General features: G+C 47.2%; 1 protein-coding gene across 5 annotated transcripts in view; it reads left to right on the top strand.

Annotated features, from left to right (window-relative positions):
• Positions 1-14,469, top strand: part of TOP1MT (DNA topoisomerase I mitochondrial) — a 63,304-nt gene that overhangs the window by 11,090 nt on the left and 37,745 nt on the right. For all 5 annotated transcript variants that reach the window (XM_075124899.1, XM_048841807.2, XM_048841810.2 and 2 more), the window contains exons 6-7: positions 1,140-1,198; positions 10,448-10,520. In XM_075124899.1, the coding sequence (XP_074981000.1) occupies positions 1,140-1,198; positions 10,448-10,520 (132 nt within the window). The remainder of the gene's footprint in view (positions 1-1,139; positions 1,199-10,447; positions 10,521-14,469) is intronic.

Below are 14,469 nucleotides of genomic sequence, written 5' to 3' on the forward strand. Positions count from 1 at the left end.
TAACTAATAGGCAGAAATTAAAAATATGGCCAATAAGCAGAGCTGTTTCTAAGCAAAACCATGTTCAGAAACATCTGAGTTTGGCAGCCTGTTCAAGTCTTAAAAGAAAAACGTGGATGAGTTGAAATTTGTAATTAAAGACTTCACCTTTGGCAGGTGGTGTGTCAACGGGACTGCTTGCATGACAGTGCCGAGGTGTTTGTTTTGCTATGGCACATTGTGCAGAAATCGGCTTGAGACAAACGAAAGACCAGTTTCTCTCATTGAAATGTTGAATATGAAAATACAACAAAGCTTCATTTTCCCCCAGGGGATAAACATTGAGGGCCACATTCAAGCTGAGCATCATCAAGTTTTTGTATTCAAGGCCCTAGGCTGCCGTGCCCTGGCTTATGTATCTATTTGTCTCCTTTTGCATCTTCCTCCACCTCTACCTCTGTCCTCCCTAGCTCCTGCTTTGACCGCGTCAATCCCTTTTCATAATCTGTTTCCAAGCTCTCACCAAAACCACGGCTCAGGCTCCCAATCCCTGTTCCCCGGGCCAACGCCCTGCTCTCATCCAGATCTCTCCTAGAAGCTCGCTTCATCTCTGTTGCCTACAAGAAGGGTTTGCCTGCCCTTAATGGAACGTCTTAAGATATACATGGACCATAACTCGGTTGCTACATTATCGTATTTCTGTAGCCCTGGAATGTAGCTCATTTCATTCTTGATCGTCTGTCCCTCCGACTCGTTGCATCACCTCTGACATTGGATTGTAAGTTCTTTGGAGCAGGGCCCCATGTATTTGTTCTGGAAAGCATCCAGCACACTTCCAAAGTCTGTATTAGCCAAAATAATCTACATTCCAGGCAGAAACTCTCACACACTGCAGGTGCCTCTGCCCTTTTGAAAATCAGGTCATTTATGTAGGCACCTAAATGTGAACTTTTTAGGTCCCTTTGCTTGAAAATGTTGGCCTGCCTGAGAGTTGAAATGGGTAAACTTGGCTACAGGGTGCGGGTAGTATATTGGGTTCTGTGCCCCAGGCTTTAGCTGAGTGGCATCTCTGGTGCTGGGAACATTGTAGCTAATGGTCTCCTTTTCCAGCTCAAAGAATGTGCATTGCTTGGATCCCAAGGTAATAAAATCTCTTTCAGGTGGAGACTGAGCCCATCCCAACCAAAACTCCAGCTTCAGGGCCAGCGAGCGCTCCCAGGTGAGAAATGAATGGTTCGGCATGTGGAGGGGTGGGGAATAGACCATTGCGCAAGTGGACAGGAGAGGCCGTATGTGCAAACACGCTAAACTCACGGAGCAGCTGTTTGCCACAGATGTGTCTACATGGCTGCTGGGAGCGCACCGCCCAGCCCGGGTAGTCAGACTCACGCTAGCTCAAGGTGAGCTAGCTCGCTAAAAATAGCAGTGTGTCGTTATGGCAGTGGCTCGGGCTAGCCACCTGAGCTCAGATCCTCCTGACTTTCCTTGAAGATTTCTTCCAGTGGTATGCAGGGAAATGCTGGTGTAGATCGAACACTGATTTAACCACCACTCAGAGCAGCGCTGGATAAAACGGTGGTAAAAATGCGACTAGCTACTAGAGCTTGCACCAGTGGTAACAATGATGGGAGATTTTGAGTGGGTGGGGAGGACTCTAGTGTAGACAAAACCTAAGTGTTGATTCCTAGAGGAACGTTGAAAGAAACTTACCCTTTGACAATACTCTGGTTTGTAACCTGGGTTTCACCTACCCAAGCTTCTGATGAGACTTAAGCTTTCCATAATCTCTGTGTATTATTTCCTTTCCTATGTTTTCTGCACTGGGAGATTTTTCATATTCTTTGTGGCCTCAGATTTACCAGGGAAATGTTGGAACTTTGCTGCTCTGCAATTTTTATACAAATTGCAACTGTACTGAATTGATTTTTTTCCTCCCTATGATAAGAAACTCTCACCACTCACTGTGGCATTACTCTGAGTAAAGCAAGGACCTGGCTACTAAATTATCACCTCTCCTTTGCCTAGGAAAGCAGGGCTAAGACATCAATTTTCAATGTAATCTTTACATCCAGCTTGGGACCCGATCCAGCACCCACTTTAGTATCCACTTGATTTCAGTGGGCATTTGATCAAGCCCTTAATCCTTTGCTTCAGAGCAGCGAGAAGTAAATATTGAAGGGGACTGTTGATTGATTACACGTACTTAGTAATTACAGTGATGGGCTTTATAGAAAACACTAAGATAAGACAATACGCATCTGAAGTCCAATAGGTTTGTATTTTCTATACTTTGCTACGTATTGAGGTTGCACCGTGATCTGAAAGGAAGGAGTTAATGTGAACTTGGCTAATTTTCACTTCCCTCATTTTAGGGTCAGTGACTTCTCCAATGCCTCTTGCTGGGAATGAGAGAGCTGGTGGAGGGGGAGTTAAACCCCTAAATGTTTGCAGGGGAGTCAAAATGATTTTCTGTACCCCAGCGTGCTCTTATTTCAAGAGGAGGTTGGGTAATGAGTCAACTCTCAGCCGCTCACGTGTTGATTTACACAGACCCTAGCTCCCTTTAGACTTAATCAGATTTTAGGAATTTGACATATTTTACGGAGTATGTCAGTTACTTGCTTAATGAGTTTAGCTGAAATTGTGTAACTCTTGGGAAAAAATCCAATACATTTCCCCTGTCTTGATCTGTAGAATACGCTGAAGCCCTTAAGGGAGCAGGGAACTCCGAACCCAGTGGTGGTGCTGAGGGAAAGTCAATTGTGAATAATTTATTTATATTACCCCAGGGCCGATAGGTTCCAACTGAAATTGGGGCTCTGTTGTGCTTGGCACTGCATGCACATTTAAGAAGAGACAGTGCCTGTCCCAAAGAGCTTATAGTCTAAACAGACACGGCAAGGAAGAATTATCCTCTTTTTACATATGGAGAAATGAGAGCAGAGTGACTTCCCTAAGATCACACAGGAAGTCAGTCACAGAGCAAGAGTTTGAACCCAGCTCTCTTGAGAATCGCAATCCATTTCCTTAACCACCAGCCCATTCCTCTTCTGAGTATTAATCCTAGGTTTTACTTACTACAAGTATTTGTCTCTGTTCTGTCTGTGGTGTGGGGAGAGGCCGTGGGGTGGGAGAAGGGAGGAAAATGATGCGCAATGAATTATAGAATACCAGGGTTGGAAGGGACCTCAGGAGGTCATCTAGTCCAACCCCCTGCTCAAAGCAGGACCAATCCCCAACTAAATCATCCCAGCCAGGGCTTTGTCAAGCCTGACCTGAAAAACCTCAAAGGAAGGAGATTCCACCACCTCCCTAGGTAACGCATTCCAGTGTTTCACCACCCTCCTAGTGAAAAAGTTTTTCCTAATATCCAACCTGAACCTCCCTCACTGCAACTTGAGACCATTGTTCCTTGTTCTGTCATCTGCTACCACTGAGAACAGTCTAGATCCATCCCCTTTGAACCCCCCGTTAGGTAGTTGAAAGCAGCTGTCAAATCCCCCCTCATTCTTCTCTTCCATAGACTAAACATCCCCAGTTCCCTCAGCCTCTCCTCATAACTCATGTGCTCCAGCCCCCTAATAATTTTTCTTGCCCTTCGCTGGACTCTCTCCAATTTCTCCACATCCTTCTTGTAGTGTGGGGCCCAAAACTGGACACAGTACTCCAGATAAGGCCTCACCAATGCTGAATAGAGGGGAATGATCACGCCCCTTGATCTGCTGGCTATGCTCCTACTTATACAGCCCAAAATGCCATTAGCCTTCTTGGCAACAAGGGCACACTGCTGTGACTCATATCCAGCTTCTCGTCCACTGTGACCCTTAGGTCCTTTTCAGCACTGACCACATCAGACATTATTAGCTGGGAGCTTTCAGGGGACACTTAAAGCCCGTCTCTGGAAGCACAGACGTCACTGAAGGATGTCAGTGTGGCTTTGTCTACACTACGCAGCTTTCAGCGACACACCTGTGTTGCCACAGCTGTGCTGCTAAACGTCATGCCGTCTAGCCGCTGTTTGTCGCCGCTCCTGTTGACAAAAAACTTCCACCCCCAAGGAGCGGCGTTTGAGAGCGCTCCTGCCAACAACGAGCTGTTCACACTGGCACTTGTCGAGGCAAAACTTTTGTCTTGGGGGGGGAAACACCTCTGAAAGACAAAAGTTTTGTCGTTCAATTGCCAGCGTAGACAAAGCCTGGGTGACTCCCAGTGCCTCCGAATAACGTACCCCATGCCGTGAACAGCTGTTAAATAGAAAATTAAGCCCTAAGCCCGTGTTCTGGGCTCTTCAGCTCACACTCCCTGCTGCGTTTCTGGAGGAGAAAGAGAGCAGTTACCAATGTGTTGTCATCCTCCCCGCCTCTAGCTTGTCTATACGAGCTAGACCTTGGAGTTGCCAGGACCAGTTCAACAAGTTCTTTGCTGTTATCCTCTCCAAGCCCAGCAAGCAGGCAGAGTGAAACCCCGAACCAAACTGGATAGACCTATTGCCTTGGGTGTCAATGTTAACATGTACCAATTGGAACTTCGCTTGCGGCCTCTAAGCATTAGTCAATATACGGAGATAGCAGACACGTGACCGCCTTGCTTCCTTTGCTTGAGAGAATCAAGCGTGTCACTGATGGATTTTGTTATGATCATCTAATTTGACCCTCTTGTATAACACAGGCAATAGAGCCTCACCCGGTGATTCCTGTAGGGGGTGGCGTTCTCCTTCTTTGTTATGGGACAATATTGAACCCAGTAACTCATGACTAACTCAATTATACCTGCTTATGTGATGCCAGTGAGCCCAATAATGCATATGACCAATTAGAGCATATCTTTTAGCAAGACGCCTAAAATCCCTTGTTCCAGGCAGAAAACATCCAGGCCAATGGGGCTTTTGTTAAAGACCGAGCATTTTCTGTTCTCCCGCAGCACACGATTATGCCAGCGTGAGTAATGTCCAGCAACACTGGCTTTGTCCCTTTGAATAGCCAGCTGTAATTGAAACCCCTTGAGTGAAACTGATCTATTTTCAGAGCTGCTTCTGTATTTGTTTTTCCAAAATTTTGGTGGCATCAGGTAACCTGGCAACACTTCACAACCCCCTTGCACCCAACCCTCTTGCATCCAACCTCCTCGCTTTGGAAAGCAGTTTGTTCCGAGACTGGAATTCTGGCCCGGGGTATCTCCGCTTGTGACCCTACTTAATTTGTTTGTGGTTGCTGCAAAGGCTGCTAATATTCAGTGTGGATGTTTGTAAAGCTTTCTCCCTGCCCTCCCTGGTGAGAGTTCAGATTTAACAGATCCCACTAATCTGTATTTGACCTGCATGTGCTCTGGGAATTGATGTCAGAGAGAGAAGTGGCAGTCACTGTATCAAATAAGCAGAGGGGAACCAATCCAAAGGGAAACAGCTCCGCTAAGCACAGTTATAAGCTCTTATCCTGTGTCCTAAGAGAAGCTAAATAATTGCTGAAGGATAATTGCAACTGAAGTTGTGCTTGCATCTCTTTCAATACTGGGGATGAAATTGCATCAAGCCTTAAGCAGCAGGGGACGGTTGTCTGCTCTCTGACATTTCAGTGTGGCACGTGCTGCAAGTTAACCTCATGCAAGAACCTTTGGCTCTTTCCAAAGTGACTAGTATTTAATTACTTGGTGCCCAGCCTGACACCTTAAAGAGGCTGATTTCCAGAGGGCAGGAGCTTGGGACATTCCAAAAACCAGACCTCTTAATGTGCCCCCTGCAAATCAGTTATCACTCTTGAAATCTTCTCCCCTGCATGCAGCAGGCCCTGTTGGCAGCGGGGATTCTGTGAAACTGCAATGATAGGGAATTTGAATGAAGACACTTTATTGTTTCTCTGCCGATTCCTTTTCTCATACGGTGAAGCCCTGCCGATGATTTTCTGGATGGAGAGCGGACTTTAAGAAGACTGCATTGAGATCCACAGTGCTTCTTGGCATACTGGAGTTAGTGAGGCAGGCAGACGTTGCTTGCTTTTGGGTTTGTAACTTAATTACAGACCGGTTGCTTGCCTTTAGGGCAAGGTTAGAACGAGATCAGCCCTGGGGCATGCTGGGTATATATCTGTAGTGAGATCCCATCGAGAGTTGCTGTAGGCACAGTCATGTGGGTTAAAGACCCATTGTCCGGATGGTAGCTCCCCAGTGACACCTGCAGGCCAGGAATATGGCATGCTTACTCCTTAAAGCTATATCACATCTTCTTTCCCCCCTGCCCATTTGGGAGTGACTCCCTTTTTTTGCAGGAACGGTAGTTAACTCTAGTGACTAATGTATCTGATCTAATATTAGACTACAGACTAGGGACCGAATGGCTCGGCAGCAGTTCTGCAGAAAAGGACCTAGGGGTTACAGTGGATGAGAAGCTGGATATGAGTCAACAGTGTGCCCTTGTTGCCAAGAAGGCCAATGGCATTTTGGGATGTATAAGTAGGGGCATTGCCAGCAGATCGAGGGACGTGATCGTTCCCCTCTATTCAACATTGATGAGGCCTCATCTGGAGTACTGTGTCCAGTTTTGGGCCCCACACTGCAAGAAGGATGTGGAAAAATTGGAAAGAGTCCAGCGGAGGGCAACAAAAATGATTAGGGGACTGGAACACATGAGTTATGAGGAGAGGCTGAGGGAACTGGGGATGTTTAGTCTATGGAAGAGAAGAATGAGGGGGGATTTGATAGCTGCTTTCAACTACCTGAAAAGGGGTTCCAAAGAGGATGGATCTAGACTGTTCTCAGTGGTAGCAGATGACAGAACAAGGAGTAATGGTCTCAAACTGCAGTGGGGGAGATTTAGGTTGGATATTAGGAAAAAAATTTTCACTATGAGGGTGGTGAAACACTGGAATGCATTACCTAGGGAGGTGGTGGAATCTCCTTCCTTAGATATTTTTAAGGTCAGGCTTGACAAAGCCCTGGCTGGGATGATTTAGTCGGGGATCAGTCCTGCTTTGAGCAGGGGGTTGGACTAGATGACCTCCTGAGGTCCTTTCCAACCCTGATATTCTATGATTCTATGATTAGTCCTAACAAATCTTAAGAGCGGCCAGCTCTATGTTAACCCTGTTCCCTCCACTTCTAACGTGCTTCCAATACCAGTTGCAGCAATGAACCTTCGGAAGCACTCGTTGCTGTAAAGTATCCCCACTCCCGCCCCAGGTGGGTAAATCAAAGCCGAGCAGGGGATTCATCTACACGACTTCCATTGAAATTAACGGGCGTTGCATGGCTCACTCCCCTGGAAAGCCACACTGGTTAGAAGGCCAGATGGCAGTGCGATGGCCCCGTCAAGTTTCGGAGGAGCTGATCTGGTGTCATTCTGTGCACACCAAAAGAATGTTGATCTGTTGCTGCTTGGCCAGCTGCCCAGACCTGTGGGCCTGGATAAGTCTGTTTCCTGTCACAGGCCCTGTGTCCTACACCATCAGGTTCTCTTGTTTTGAGCGGCTGGATCAGAGTTTGGGGGCTGAGCTGGGTCCTGAGTTTATGGCCCTTGGGTCTATCCCATTGCTGAGAGCCTCGCTGTTGATACGCCCCAGCGAGCTGGATCAGCAGACTCCTGCTGCAGCCCCTCGCTGGTTTAATCTGGTCCTTCAGTCTCCAGAGATTCCAACGGGCCCATCTCCCTTCCCATCTGTGATCACTCTGCATCCTTGGGGCAAGTGCAGCGATAGGCTCTAGGGAAAAGCAGTCTTAGGAAAGCATTTGAGTCTATTTACCTGCCTCTAATGTAATAAGCACGGCTTTAAAAAATCACCAGCCTGCAAGCCAGAATGAAAAATAACTGCTCCCCAGCTCCCACAAACTCACCCCCGGCGGTTTCAGGAATAAGCCAGCAGTGCAAGCTTTATTAGCTGCTGTATTTAATTACAACATATTGTCAATCAACTTGACAGTGATTACACTTAATCTCTCTTGCTTCTGTTACACCTCTTTATCTTTTCTGGCTTCACTCCTTTCTTTTGTGTTATGGATAACGATGCATCTTTCCTGCACTGTCTCGAGCGTCTGTCTCATCTCCTCTTTCTCTCTGTGTCTACACCCTCCATCTCTCATGCCATGGTGATCTAATAGATGAGCACTGGACTGGGACTCAGGAGAACTGGACTCTGTTCCTGGTTCTGCCACTGATTTTCTGAGTGACCTTGGGCAAGTCACTTCCCCTCTCTGTGCCTGTTTTCTCGCCAGCCCTTTGTCTATTTAGACTGTGAGCTCTTAGGGCAGGGACTGCCTCTTACTAGTGTGAATACAGTACCGAGCACTGCGGGGCCCCGGTCTCAGCTGGGTTTCTAGCCAATGCCATAATACAAGTAAATTATATTTCTCTTTTCTAATTGCACACATCAGTCTGTCCCACCCCCACTTCCCTCTGTAGCTGCCGTAAGCAAATCCATTCTCATAAGGTGAGATTCAACAGTGCAGGTATGCAGTTTTTGTCCAGCCCTTTAAAAACAGAGACACAGGTAGTGGGTCTGCACTAGTGCTGAAGCTGCAGTGTGAAGCTGTGAGATTGTGGCATATAGTCTCTTGTTGCGTTGAAAAGGGGTTAGCCCTCCGCTTGTTGCTTTGGCAAGGGATCAGTTTATAACACATCCTGATTGAGATTCAGATTGGCCGCGCCGACTCTTTGTTTCAGAGTCCTTGAGACGGCTGCCGACAGTCCGGACTGCAACAGCCAGGAAGCTTCTCGTCCGGGGGAGCAGGAGGGTGAAGAGGGCCAGCCCAGGGAGGGGAGCACTGAAAGGTTTATACGCTGCAGGTTTTGTAGCATTTGGAGCAGCATGTTAATTTTCATTGAGGGCATTGTCTTGCCCTTGCTCTCAATTTGCATCAGGGTTGTCTTGCAACCTCAGCTGGCTACAGAGATAGGAGGATTTTACGTGAGTCTTGGGTTTAAGATTCATACCCTGTCATTTCAACTCCTATTAGAAGTGTGGGGGAGGAATTGGTGTCCTTCAGACATCTCTAATCCAGGTGACCAGTGCTTGGTCCCAGCCACAGCCGCCCCTGCACCCGCAGCTTGATTCCACGTCTCGCTGGTCCACTTTGTAGCAGTGCGACAGCCTCGTTGAAATGGCTGGGAAGGCCCAGGATGGTCCCTGTGTGGACGAAGCCACCTGTATGTCTTTCTCAGTGAGCTTGTAGCATCAGGGTGGAAGCAGAGTGCTGGGCTGCAGTGGGGAAGCTTGTACTGCTTTTGTAGTTGTTGAGTGGAGAAACCAGAGGGCTGTAGTCTCCAAGCGGACCCTGTCTGCTTTGCACCAGCTTGCAGAACCTCTTACTGAGGTTCTCGCTGCACTTCTCCCCACACCCGTTCCTCTACCCACTCCCTGCTCATGGCCCCACGCAGCCCTGAGACCATCTCACCAACTTCTTCCTAGCCCTGGCCGAGGTGGCCGTGAGGCAGTTCAGGACGATGCTAGATGGGAGATTCTCTGACTGTGGGGCCTCTTTCTAGTCTCTGGTCCCCGGGCAGAGTTCCCTCGGGCAGCGTCCAGTGACTCCTTCTCGGAGCTGTGGGCACTGTCTGGGATTCTCTGCTCAGTGTCACCACCCGAATCCCTTGTTTTCATCCTGTGACCTGCACCCCTGTCCCTTTGGTTCATGTTTTTGTCCTCCGCACTCAGTTGCTGTCTGGGTTCTGTGGCTCCTCCCTCACCTGGCGGGGGCGGAGTCTCCATTGCTTTGATGGGCTCTGCTCACCGATCCCAGTCATCAGATAGGTTGCCCGTCACCCCCTTTGAAGCACCAGAAGCAAAGCTCCATGGAAGGGGAGGGCAGCTGGTACCCAGATCGTGGCCCCGCCTGTGCCCTGCCCCACCCCCACTCGGCCTCTTCCCCGAGGCCATGCCCTCACTCTGCCCCGCCCCGCCGCTTCCCCGCCCGCCGCTTGTTCTTCTCTGCCCCCTCCCCCCCAGTTGCTCGCCTAAGGCAGGAAAAAGTGATGGGGCCATGGCACCACATTCCGCCCCTGCACCCCCGTTCCGGGAAGGGGGCAGAGAGAAGCAGGGTGGGCCTCGGGGGAAGAGATAGGGTTGCCATTTTGGGTTGGACGTATTCCTGGAGGTTTCATCACCTGACATAATCTTTAATTGAAGATTAACCTTCAATTCCTGGAGACTCCAGGACAAGCCTGGAGGGTTGGCAACCCGAGGAAGAGGCAAGAGATGAGCGAGTGGGGTCTTGGAGGGAGCAGGAAGAGACAGAGCGGGGGCAGGGCCACGGTTCAGGCGCTGATGGGCCTCCCCACTTCTAGGTTGCTGCTGGCGCTCCCCAAACAGAGGACTCCCGCGCTGTCTGGGAGCATGTTCAAAGGCCCAGCTAAATAGGGCCGGTCGTCACACAGGCTGGTGTGTTTAAAGGGAATGTGGTGGTTGTCTGAGGAGAGCTAGGCAGGATCTGGTGCTGATCCTTGTAGTGCACATTGATAAATAATAAAAGGTGCTGTTCGTTCTAGATCAGAGCACGCCCCGAAGAAAGTGAGAACTGGCCCTGAAGGGAAACTCCTGGTGACCGACGACAGAGACCTGGTAAGAAGCATCTTGAAGTACCTGGAGCTGCTGTAGCCTCTGTAAATGATTCAGTGTTTAAACGGTTGTGAGAGGAGATGCCTGGGCACTTCAGTTTCTAAGAGTTGTGTGTTCCTGGAAGGTGAACTCGTTATAAGGCAGTTATGGCCTATCCAGCAAGTCTTGATGGATTGGAAAAAATGGGCCGGACTTTCAGCTGGTATAAATCCATGTAGCTCTACCGTTATCGGTGAAGCTGTGCTGATCTACCTTAGCTCCGGAGCGAGCCTTGTTATTGGTACAGTCCCCTTTGACTCTCACCATAGATTCAAGGACTTGAAGGGACCATCTAGTCTGACCTCCTGCACATCGCAGACCACAGAACCTCACCTGCCCGCTCCTGTCATAGGCCTATAACCTCTGGCTGAGTTACTGACACCCTCAATTCTTGGTTTAAAGACTTTGTTACAGAGAATCTGCCAGTCACTCTATTTCAAACCAGCAAGTGACCCGTGCCCTGTCCCCTTTCTCAGCCTCTCCACTGACTTCCTTCTGTGCATCGCACAACTTCTCGCCCTCATCGCCAAGGCCAAATGTAATCCCATCCCTTTCTGGTTACCTAGCTTAGTTTCTAACCACTTCGTCTGCCACTGATGCCACCCTGCCTGCCCCATTCATCCATTTCTCCCACAAGCATCTCTGTCTCATTTTTCATGCCACCCCTGTGCCTGGGACCCCCAGGCCATTCTGCTGTGACATCCACAATGAGCAAGTCAGTTACATGGAATCATGGAAATGTAGGGTTGGAAAGGACCTCCAGAGGTCATCTAGTCTGGCCCCCTGTGCTGAGGCAGAACCAACTATAAATAGACCATCGCTGACGGGTGTTTGTCCAACTTGTTCTTACAAACCTCCAGTGATGGGGATTCCGCAGCCGCCCTTGGAAACCTAGTCCAGAGCTTAACTCCCTTTATAGTTCAAAAGTTTTTCCTAATATCTAACCTAAACCTCCCTTGCTGCAGATTAAGCCTGTTAACTTCTTGTTCTATCTGCTGTGGTCATGGAGAACAATTGATCCCCATCCTCCTTTTAACAGCCCTTAACGTATTTGAAGACTGTTATCAGGTGCCCCCTTCATCTTCTTTTCTCAAGCCTAAACATGCCCAGTTTTATTCAGCTTTTCTCATTGGTCAGATTTTTCTAAACCTTTTTATCATTTTTGTTGCTGTCCTGTGGACTCTCTCCAGTTTTTCCATATCATTCTCAAAATGTGGCACCCAGAACTGGGCACAGCTGGGGCCTCACCAGTGCCGAGTATAGTGGGACAATGACCACCCATGTCTTAACATATGACACTCCTGTTAATACCATTGCATCACATTATTGACTCCTGTCCAGTTTGTGAGCCACTATAACTCCTAAATCCTGTTGAGCAGTACCACCACCTAGCCAGTTATTCCCTATTTTGTAGTTGTGCGTTTGATTTTTCCTTTTGAAGTGCACTACTTTGCACTTGTCTTTATTATTTCATCTTGTTGATTTCAGACCGATTCTCCAATTTGTCAAGGTTGTTTTGAATCCTGATCTTATCCTCCAAAGTGCTTGCAACCCCTCCCAGTTTTGTGTCATCAACAAATTTTATAAGCACGCTCTCCATGCCATTATCCAAGTCATTAATAAATATATTGAACAATACCAGACCTAGGACTGACCCCTGCAGGACTCCACCGGACACACTCCCCCAGTTTGACAGTGAACCATTGATAACTACGCTTTGAGTACGGTCTTTCAACCAGTTGTACGCTCACTTTGTAGTAATTTCATCTAGACCACATTTCCATATTTTGATTGAGACTGTCTCGTGAGACTGTGTCAAAGGCCTTACTAAAAATCAAGCTATATCATGTCTACAGATTCTCCCCATCCACTAGACCAGTAACCCTAACTAAAAAGGAAATTAGGTGAGTTTGGCATGATTCGTTCTTGATAAATCCATGTTGGCTATTACTTATCTCCCTACTATCTTCTAGGTGCCTATAAATTGATTGTTTAGTTACTTATTCCAGTGTCTTTCTGGGCATTAAAGTTAGGCTGACTGGTCTATAATACCCCAGATTCTCTTTATGCCCCTTTTGAAAGATGGGTACTAGGTTTGCCCTTCTCCAGACCCCTGTCCTACATAAGTTCTCGAAGATAATTGCTAATGGTTCTGAAATTGTTTCAGCTAGTTCCTTAAGTACCTTAGGGTGCATTTCATCAGGCCCGGCTGACTTGAATACATCTATTTAAATATTTTTAACCTGTTCTTTCCCTATTTTGGCTTGCATTCCTTCCCCCTTCTTAATATTAATTGTGTTAAGTATTTGGTCACAATTTGCCTTTTTAGCAAAGACTGATGCAAAATAGGCATTAAACACCTCAGCCTTCTTGATGTCATCCATTATTAGCTCTCCCTCCCTGCTAAGTAGAGGGACCTACACTTCCCTTCATCTTTCTCTTGCTCCTAATGTGTTTAAAGAACCTCTTCTTCTTGCCTTTTACATCCCTTGCTCTGTGAAACTCATTGTGTGCCTCAGCCTATATGCTTGTGCTATTCTTTTGTACTCCTCCTTAGCAATTTGTCCAGGTGTCCACTTTTTGTAGGATTCCTTTTAGATTTTGCAGGTCATTAAAGAGTTCCTGATGAAGCCACATGGGCCTCTTACTATTCTTCCTTTCTTTCTTTCGCAGCAGAATAGTTTGCTGTTGCACCTTTACTATTGTCTATGGGAAACTGCCAGCTTTCCTGAACTTCTTTTTCCCTTACATTTTCTACCCAGGCGGTTACTAGTTATTTGAGTTTGTTTAAGTCTGCTTTTTTGAAATCCGTTGTCCTTATAACGCTCCTCTCACTTCTTCCTTCCCTAAGAAGCATGAAATTTATCATTTCATGAGCACTGTCACCTAAATTGCCTTTAACCTTCAGAATTACAACCCGTTCCTCCCTCTTAGTCAAATCCATTCTAAAATGGTTGCCCCCTGGTTGCTTCTTCCACTTTCCAAAACAAAAAGTTGTCCTCAGTACCTTCCAAGAACTTACGGGACATTTTGTGTTTTGCCATATTATATTCCCACAGATCTCTGTGTCTTTGAAGTCCCCCGTTACTAACAGGTCTTGTGTCTTGGATATTTCTGTTTGTTCTAGAAAGGCCTCAGAATCATAGGACTGGAGGGGACCTCGAGAAGTTGTCTAGTCCAGTCTCCTGCACTCATGGTAGGACTAAGTATTATCTAGACCATCCTTCTTCCTGACTTGGTGGTCTACTATGACATCATGTTTGGTGTTTTCCCCCTTTTTGGCTTCGCCCAGCGATTTTCATCTGCTCTGCCTCTCACCTGTTTATGGACCTCAAAACAAGTATCTATTCTTCATGTGTAATGCAACATCTCCTCCCTTTTTTCCCTGCCTGACAAGCTATACGCCTCTATGGTCCTTGCAAATAATGACACAACTGATTTGCCACACTGACATTATTTATTCTGAATAATCAGTCACAGGTTCTTTCCCAAAACGGGCTCCACACAAGTTTCCCTTAGAAACTCGTCTCTGTCTCTCTGGGATTGAAGTGACTGGCAGTAGATAGTGTAGATTCCACTGTAACCTTACAAAGAAAAGGAATAATTGTAATACCCATAATCATTAAACAGCTTAAACCTATCCAAATAGACAGCCCATGCACCCATTAGGGCCAGGCTAATAGATGCATTTTGTACTTACGCTCTAAAAGATTAGAAGAATTCAGGGATGAAGAATTAGTGAGTGGAGAACCTAAGAAGGCCACAAATCAGTTGACACTCAGTGCAGAGCCAAAGAGATTCTGAGAAAATGGAAATACGTGGTGGTGTCTTATACCCCACATTATGCAGATGTCAGGGATGTATATCCATATTTGTTTTGGTACCCCAATTACCATAAGGTCAGTGCCTGCCC

Source organism: Caretta caretta, chromosome 2 (assembly GCF_965140235.1).
Source record: "Caretta caretta isolate rCarCar2 chromosome 2, rCarCar1.hap1, whole genome shotgun sequence".
Classification (NCBI taxonomy): Eukaryota; Metazoa; Chordata; order Testudines; family Cheloniidae; genus Caretta; species Caretta caretta.